This window comes from Mugil cephalus, chromosome 19, assembly GCF_022458985.1.
Source record: "Mugil cephalus isolate CIBA_MC_2020 chromosome 19, CIBA_Mcephalus_1.1, whole genome shotgun sequence".
NCBI lineage: Eukaryota > Metazoa > Chordata > Actinopteri > Mugiliformes > Mugilidae > Mugil > Mugil cephalus.
Window position 1 is genome coordinate 15,261,104 of NC_061788.1, and position 9,339 is coordinate 15,270,442.

At 39.6% G+C, this 9,339-nt stretch overlaps 1 protein-coding gene across 1 annotated transcript; it reads right to left on the reverse strand.

Moving 5' to 3' along the window:
• Window positions 1-431: 431 nt before the first annotated feature.
• On the reverse strand, window positions 432-6,549 carry LOC124997050 (progestin and adipoQ receptor family member 3-like). Its single transcript, XM_047570556.1, has 7 exons — window positions 6,400-6,549; window positions 5,118-5,360; window positions 4,850-5,012; window positions 3,532-3,687; window positions 3,213-3,410; window positions 3,015-3,105; window positions 432-2,459 (listed from the first exon to the last, which is right to left on the reverse strand). The coding sequence occupies exons 2-7, from the start codon at window positions 5,312-5,314 to the stop codon at window positions 2,317-2,319; spliced, it is 948 nt and encodes a 315-aa protein (XP_047426512.1). The 5' UTR covers window positions 5,315-5,360; window positions 6,400-6,549; the 3' UTR covers window positions 432-2,316.
• Window positions 6,550-9,339: the final 2,790 nt, after the last annotated feature.

Below are 9,339 nucleotides of genomic sequence, written 5' to 3' on the forward strand. Positions count from 1 at the left end.
TTGCACGTGTTTGACCTAAAAAAATTATATTTGGACCTGTGTATTGTTTGAATAACTTTATATTGAATGCAGAATAATGATAATAACAATGCTTATTTATAAATAGTACTAGGCAGAGTTTAATATAGAACACATACAGTGGGTAGGTAGGGGGTCAGTTTAGGCGTCCTTGGCCTAGAAAAACATCGAAGACCCCTGCTGTAAGTGGAATACATTTGCCTCAATGCTGCCCTCTACTGTTTAATAATTTGACTAGCAGAAGAACATTCGCCACGCAGCTTCTTCAGCAGTGGCATTTAGTTACAACAAACTCTGCCTCCAACATGTCTCACCTCTCCTCTTTCTGCACTTTAAACATGAATATTTCATCTTCTCTTGCTGTCATTGAAATTCAAACCAAGAAAAGTTAACGCAAGCACAAACAGCGCCACTGTGTTTCCCAGCATTCTTTATTCATTCCAAAGGTTTAAAAATATATTTTCACAGAGGCACTGAAATAAATATCATACATCTCATAAGTCAGTGCCAGTTTTTCACACACAAATGATATTCAGTGAAAGGACAAACTCACAGGATAAAACAATCACCCACAAAAAGAGCAAGCAAGTACAGTAAAATAAAGTCACTTTTTTTTCTTTCTTTTTTATTGCACCTGTATAGTGCGTGTTCCAGCGCTGCAGTCGGCTGCAGCAAGTGCTCTCTGACTTGATCCAGTCTTTGTTCCAAACAACTTGTAACATATATGAAAATGAAAGACATAGTGGCCTCGCGGTGTAACAGTTTGATCATTTTGCTCGGCATGATTTTTCTCCCTGGCCAATGGATTGTAACAGTAAGAATACAGTACAGAGATATACAAATAAGGCAAACGAGGGATGACTGAAATTATGCACAAAAAAACACAAAACCAAAACATTAAAATAGAAAACGTTAAAAACTGCTGATGACTTTTTAAAGTGGAAATGTTCAGCACAATAAACACAAAATTCCCTTCACCTCTATTCTTTTAGAGTACGTAACATTGAAACACCAAAGGCATGTCAGAAGAAGAGGTAAATGAGAAAATATTTTTGATTTTCTGTTAACTATACACAGAAGAAACCCAGCATTGTTGTTATGCCCTGTTTGGAAACCTGAGGCAGTTTAGCATGTGTTTACTGGCCAGAACCCCAATATGTAAGTAGATATCCTCTATCCTCTTACTCTTAACAGTGTGGACACAATGCCTTTCTTAATTGAAGCTGTAACAGAAAAAAAACGGTGGACCAAAATAACAAATCCCCAAATTATGCAGCGTCATAGAGACACAATAAAATAAAGAGTACATACCCAACACCTTAATGATGACCGGCACAGCAAACGGGATGATATTTTATGCGCTGAACGTGCTGCGGCTCATTGAAGACAAAAACAAATGAAGACCTCGACGAAAGTTTCGTAGTTGACTGACCGATCGTAAGACTGTGCCGCAAATTCCAGATGAATAAATATGAACTTGGTGAGTGAACTATTCCAGACTGACATGACGGTAGAGATTTTAAATAATCCCACCTGGTTCTCTGGATACTACCAGGAGTTATCAGAGTATTTTCCATTAATGCCATGTTAAGGGTTCTGATATTTTAAAAAAAAAAAAAAAAAACTGGAACATTAAAACAAAAAATAATGCACTGCAGCCTTCAGAGGATTCTCACGATTTTCTTTCTACACACTAGATACTGTAACGAGATCATTGACTGGCCACATAATATTTGTTCAAAAGCTTCAAATACCTGAGCCATTGAGACGTGGTTTCTACCAAAGATTGGCCCGTTTGGTGTCAGAACACTGACCTTCCAGTTTGATTGTTGTTCTTTTTTTTATGTATTCCCACTTTTTATCAAGACATTCTCACAGGTGCAACACAGGCCATTGTGTTTGATTGATCTTATTGATTTTTTTTTTTTCATGATTCTGTACAAAAACATGATATACCATATAAATCACCAAAGAACATCAAAGTCTGTTTCTACATATAAATTGAAATGACTGCATCATGCATTATTCTAATGGTTGGATCTCAGCTGAGAATACGCAAAGACTTGGACTCCCAGTCTCTTCTGTTTCCTGACTACTGTCCAACATCCCATGGTACAAACAGGGATAGATTGTGATTGAGGCAACGGCTCCAGTGAAGTCAACTCATGTTCATTGGTAGGTTTAAAATTTTAGGAATCAGTAGCCAGAATCCGTGCGTAGCTGTTGTGTTTGACAAGGTAACATTGTCAATGTGGCGCTTGTAGTTGGATATTATTATTATTGTGTGGTGTTTTGCACTTAGCTGCCATTGTTCAGTGCTGGACAGGGCTGGCTGTGTCTGAAGTGCATTATGACCAGAGCGGTCTGATGCCACCAGTAAAACATCACCACCACCAGTACGTGCCAAAGCTGGTGACTGGCACCCAGGTAGTTCATCTGGCCTAGATGAGAAGAAGGGGGAGAATGGATGGACGCACAAATTATATGTCCATGCTCACACTCACAAAGCAAAAATGGAAGTAAATAAGTGAGGTTGAGCACTTGATTATAGCACTTGAACGCACCGCAAAGACTACAGCCAACAGCAGGCTGGCACATATGTTCTGAAACTCAGGGGAACTGGAAGAGCTACAATTAGCTGAGATGCTAGGAAGCTAAGCCAAGCTACAAAGAGGGATGGCTTCTTCTACGGTTTATTCATTCTAGATGATCATGTCGTTGTGAAAACAGTTGTGTACTTGTATAACCAGATTAGCTGGTTGTGTCAAAGCTCTAAAATCGTGTTGTCAAATTTTTCAAAAAACATCATTTATCTTTAGATATACTGAGCTATTGAAACTTCTGAGGACAGACTGCTGGACTTTAAGAGACTGTGGGTCAGAACAATATGAAAAACTCTAAATGAATCTGGCCCCACATGTCTTTAACTTTAAACTGCACCAAACATTACAGCTTCAGGCTCGTACACAGTAAGAAAAAAAAAAAGCAAAACTCACCAGGGAAATAGCGTTCAGGGATTTTGGTGGCGTAGAACAGGAAGGCAGATCCAGCAATCAGGTACATTACTATCACACGAGGCAGGAACAGCTGCACATAAAAAGAAGGAGAAGAGAGGAACGGCTTGTGAGCTTCGATATTTCAGGTTTAAAGTGGACGCAAACACCATCTCGGATCGGCTCAGTGCAATTCCTCACTTGTACGACATCACAGGAGAATCCTCCATTCAGCCAGACCCAGTGGCAGGCAGGAATCACACTGATGCCCGCCACACAGCAGAAGATCGTCGTCCGTATCCGTCGCCAGTCGTTGCTAAGGTAACGAGGGTGGACCTGAGCACAGAAGACGGCCAGGATCAGCGACAGCACGGTCAGCAGGTAGACCTGTCGCCAGAACTGTAAGAAGAGAAAGGAACAGATGTAGCAGAATCTGAGACAGAAAAGACGCTTCATTGTTCAAATTTTTTTTTCACTCCCTGAAAGAGTCAACCAGCTGCTGTTGAATGTTTGCACTTACAGCATTGCAGTAGAAAGCGTAGAAGATCCCAGGCACGTAACAGCCCAGGATGCCCACAGAGATGCCTGCATAGTCCAACGAGAGCCAGCGACGGCTGGTCTTCTCTGATCGGTGGCATGAGAACAGGTGATACCCCACCGAACACAGCATGCAAACCTGGAAAGAAGGAACAAGGCACAATTACTACGTTTGATCTGCAATTATCTATAATATGTACTTGGGTTTTAAGTGTGGGATGGGAGAGAGTTACACTGTCCGGTTATTTATTATAAGAACAGGACTAGAGTTGGTGTAAACTGCTACTCAACTTATAACACATATAAGACACAGCTAACATTTAACGATCCATCATCTGCCAATAGGAAAATCACAACTACTCCTCTATCACCTCTGGATGATGCTACACCTTCACAACTGTCATACCTACACACAACTTACACACCTGAGCATGTAGAGTCGATTGCACCTGTGGCAGGGAGACTGAATGAATCCGTTTGTTACACCAAACAAACACAGGAAACAGTGAATATTGTTAGTTGTACAGTGTACAAATAGTCCACTGTTATTATCCCAAACACAGCGCTGCTCTTGTGAGATTCTCACAGTGTCCAATAGAGCCACTGATCGTCTGAAGTGAACAAAACATGAGGATATGAACTTTCATTTACAGACTGAGGACATTGACATTGACACTATTCCGCTAATTATTAGAAAAATTTCCCAGTTCAAACAAAAATTCCTCACGTAACCACCACAACTGGAACAGACCAGACTGATGGGAAGGACTTTTCAATGTGATTTAGAAGGGTGCAGTAACCGGTTCATGATCCATTGAACAGAAAAATATTAGCACCTGTTAATTACATAAAGGCTTGTTCTAGTCGTTTCTCTCGTTGGATTTAACCCACTCCTTACACACATGTCTGCAGATGCCATGATGTGTTTCCAAGAGTTGTTGCAACAAGTTGTTAAAAGGAGGTGAACAAAGGTGGAAATGATGTGGGCAGCATCGCAGAAAACCTGGGTTCAACTTCACTCCCCTTTTGTCATGTTCTTCTGTTGAATACATTCAATTCTCAATAAAGTTGTGGGAAAAACGTTACACTGTCTCATCGACGCTCCACAGCACGTAAAAAGTTAAGTGACTGGTATTCTTTTGCATTTTGTGGCATGTAAACACACGCGTTCACGTTGTCATATTTCAACTGTGAAGTTAGAACCTTATTTTAGCTGTGTTAAAGAAATACTGTCCTCATAAAGAGAGATGCTGTTTCAGAAACAGGATCCCAGCACAATTTTACAGTCAAATAAGTTTTACCTGGTAGCAGAAGAGTCCTATAGCGTAGATGACGTAGTCCTCTCTGTTCGCTCCAGAGGCCGGCAGCACTGACGAGAGGTCGTTGACTCCAAGAAAGAAGAAAAGCAGGAAACCCAGAAGGTGGCTCCAGATATTCACCGTCTCATTGGACAGAATAAAAATGCTGCAACAGAAAAAGGAAAGAACATGTCGAATACTTCTGTGATTTACATTAGGGCTTCAAAAACAGAGGATTACTCAGTGATGTTTAAAGTGTACAGGCTCCCACCTCTTCAGGCAGAGTTTGGAGGGCAGGTGAGCCCTGTAGCCGTCTGTGATGTAGGGGTTTTCTTTGAGGAAGAGGGGGACTTGTTCGTAGGTGTACAGTCGTATCCTCTGGGGTATCAGCACCGGCCAGTGCTGGTAACTGCCCAGCTCGATGTAGTGGGCGGTTTTCAGCAGCTTCTTGGGCATCTTCAGCAGCATCTTGTTCTGGGCTCGTCTGGCTCAAGGCAGGCAGGGGGTGTTAAGGCTACATTTGGGGACAGCAAAACCGCACTGAGTCAATATGCTTTATTGTTATCGGCAAAATCTATACAAAAAAAGTACAACAATGTAAAAAAGGCAAAACTAATAGAAATAAAACAAAAATACAACAAATAACCAAAAACAAAATAAAAGGGCTCGAGGTTGCATAGTTTTTGTTAATATTTTCTAACTAGGACATCATTGTAGCTTTAAAAACACTGACATTTGGTCGTTGGTTAGCAAATCTGGAACAGTGAATGTGAAATTTGGCAACAATTATGAGAGGGCTTGTTACATACATTTTGTCTAGGCTTATTTTTCCATTTTCCAACAAACTACTACTTACTTACTTTTAAGTAAAATGTAAAGTAAAAGTTGTCTGTCTGACAAACAAAATAGTACATGCACAATATTTAATTTAAATAAAGAATCAATTTTTGAAAGTGTGTCAATATTTATCTTATATTTTATAAAAATGGTTTTGACTGGATAGCATCTATGCAGTATTTTAAAACATGCATTTTTCCAATTGATATCATTATATTAGTTATTCCAATAGAAGACTACTGAAGGTTTGGACACAATCTCTCTGAATAATACATCTAATACAATGGTTAGTGGCTTTATCACTAGCATTACCAATATATATACTGCATTAATATATATATGTCATCGAGAATCAACCTTGGAAAAATACGGTTTCTACCTTGAGGAGTAGACAAAAATAATCTTCTAGCACCATCTGGAATTGCATCGAACACAACTGAATATTTTCTGACAGTAGCAATTTCATTCAATATTTGACTAACCAGCTTATTATTATCAAGCAATCTCTTAATATATAAGATTGCCTGCATCTCTTCCGCTTTGTACCAACGTTTTAACATACCAAAAAGACAAAAATCAGACACAATGGTGTCTTCCACCAGCAAGTCAAACCGGTTTGTTATTGTCGAGCCACGTTAGCTAGCGTCAAAGCTAACCCAGCAGACAGGCTCCCTTTCAGCCAGTAAACAGGTGTGAAACAGGCTTACAAAGCTCACCATTAGTCGAACTCTAGCTGTCTGCTTCCCTTTTCAGGTAATTCGGCCATATCCTGGCGCCTATCAAAACAGCACGGCGTTAAAAGTCACATTTTAGTAAATTCACATAAGTCGGCTAGCTCCTGCTCGACCCCAGATACTAACACGTATTCTTCCTCTTTTGATGTTGAAATCAGAGCCGTGCATTAGAGACACGTTACTGCTACCGACTGGTGACCGCGGAGAACTGCACTCATTGAAATAAATGGAAAAGCTAAATTTGAACACTAGAGTGTTATTGTAGGGCAAAGGAGGCATTTATGAATTCTCGTGTAGAGAGTCAAAGTTAATGAGAACATAATTAGAACATACGTACTTAAAATCTGGCACTTGTCAACATACACCTTATCACATTAGGACATTTCTTCGTGGTACCTAATAAAGCAGTTATGCTCACTGTTCATGCAGAGGTGGACCTTGTAGACCACATTTGACCCTGATTTGACATGAGAAAGTTTACTTGATCTTCTCTGATTCGGCTGAATGAAAACCACATGCTTCATAAACATCACTGAGCGGCACGGGGACGCAATTTAAAATGTTTGCTGAAGCGCCCATGTATGGTTCCTTGCCCCATAAAGGGTTAATGTATTACTAAACAAAATAGTCTATTGTGTTTTTCCTTTAAAATATATTTATAATCCTAATGTTAGTTATTTTTCTGACCAGAAAATGATCAAGCTCGCGGTCTCACTGACTCTAAGCATTTGCTTGTTCAATAGTATATTTCAATTTAGTGGTTTAGGCAGTTCCCAGTAAATATCTCAAGCTCAAGCGACAGGCAGTTTAATTACAACGCAGCTTGTTTACTGACGCTAAATTTGTGACCACAGCTTAAATATGTTTATCTTTTGATTTGATGGGTGGATTGTTTGTGGCCACACTCCACACTCTTCATTAGTATCGTATAAGCTGTGAGGAAACCCACACTAGTTTGGCTCCAGTGGACGCAACCCCGTGGCTCCTACTTTCTTCTATAGTCAGCGCCTTTAGCCTGGAGGAGACAAGTCCAATCATTTTTCTTAAGACACAGGCTTAAAAACCTATCTGCAGCTCCGGTTTATCAACGTTTAGCATCATCTGACACCACATTGTCTGAAAGGCTGTCTGCAATGAGTTACATATTCCAACACAAAACTCTTGTCTTTCTCAAAATTCAGCCTGTCATACTTGGCATCTGTCCCCTATGTTTCATCAAACAAACTGCCAAAACTGCAAAGCTATAGTTTGTAGCATTTTGTTGAGCATTCCTGACGCATATATATATATGTCTATATGATGGAATCCGCTGACTGGAGTGAATATGCAGCAAGAGTTCCTGTCTTGTGGTCCAACCACACCCGCAACTAAAACACAAATCACGTAATCCACCCCGCAGCCATCCATGAAATAAGAGGGATCCCTGGCGAGCACCAGATCAAACAGCAGAGATGCTCTTGGCTGACAGGGGGACTCTGGTATGTTATGATTTCAAATGGTTGCTGTCGTGACCTCACCCTTAAAAGTTGAAATTGAACCAACTGGGAGGCGAGTGAGGGTGTTGCATCCCAACATCAGCACAATGAAATGTGTAATTACAGCACTGCGCCACAAAAGAACTTCAGGAATTATGTCAGCATCTCACGCTGATGATGTGAAACAGCTGAGGACCTCGGCCGCTTGCGTCTCTGGACAAAGGAGTGGGCTCGATTTCAGCGCTTGGGTGGTTACGTTCGTGAAGCAGCATATGACTCTGACATGCCAAGGGTGTTTCGTTTGCTTACTTCCCATCTGCAATAGATTTTCAAGAACGTGATGTCTTTGTATGAGGCAGAGTTCGAGGTCTTTAATGAGTTTGTGAGACATGAATTGTGAGAAGCCACTGTAGAGTTGATCATTCGTAGTGGGGCAATGTTTTGTCAAATCTCAATCAAATCTGATTAAAATGTCTCCGTGTCTGCTGACGGAAACAACTCACAAAGCTTCATTTTGAGATGTTTTCCAGTCTAATGTATTTTTCTACGCAGTATTTTAATTCAGCGGTTAAAATAAGAAAAGTACTGAAGATGCAATTCAATCTGACACATCAGCACATCAGCACATGTAGAATATAGCTAACACAAGACAGACACTTCTACACCTACCTATAATTAATAAAGTAGTAAAACATCAAATTAAATAATTAGAATACTAAGAAATAATTATTATAGCAACTGATCTAAACCATTGGGGTAGAATTAATTGTGTCCCCACACTATTTAATCAGCCAACTGCACAAGAAAGAAAAAACATCCATCTGCAAGGAACACCAGACCATCGTAAAGCAAATGTGTAGGAGCAAACATGTTAAACATGTTTTCCTATATGGCAGCAAAAATAAATTCAATGTTGATTATTTTCATACTTATTTTATTTAATTTTTATTTGTTTTTTATTTTATTTATGAGTGAATTTGTAACATATTGAAATTAACAAAATATATTGAAGCTTATGAGAAATTAAAAAAAAATGTTTTAAAAAAAGAAAAAGAAAAATCTATGTATAAATATATATTAAATCATCCATTTGTTATCCATAAGTTTATGGTAGTATAATTTGAAGCACCCCGGGGGAAAACATGGGTTTTTGGATGAGAGCAGGAGTTTATGGTAGTATAATTTGAATTATCCCAAAGGAAAGTAGGAGTTTATGGTAGTTTAATTTGAAGTATTCTGGAGGAAAATGGGAGTTTATGGTAGTATAATTTGAAGTATCCCAGAGGAAAACAAGAGTTGATGGTAGTATAATCTGAAGTATCTCGGAGGAAAGCAGGAGTTTATGGTAGTATAATTTGAAGTATCCCGGAGGAAAGCAAAACGGAAGTTGTGTCGCGCTGTTATTTCCGTTGATTGACAGTGGTGTGTGCAGCTGTGCGCCCTGCCC

Bases quoted from the DNA above. Each gene is read 5' to 3' on its own strand.
- LOC124997050 (XM_047570556.1), bottom strand. From the start codon at position 5,314: ATGCTGCTGAAGATGCCCAAGAAGCTGCTGAAAACCGCCCACTACATC. The intron at 3,688-4,849 runs GTAAAACTTATT...CCTTCTTTCCAG, and splicing joins TAGGACTCTTCTGCTACCAG to GTTTGCATGCTGTGTTCGGT. The intron at 3,411-3,531 runs GTAAGTGCAAAC...CTCTTCTTACAG, and splicing joins ACGCTTTCTACTGCAATGCT to TTCTGGCGACAGGTCTACCT.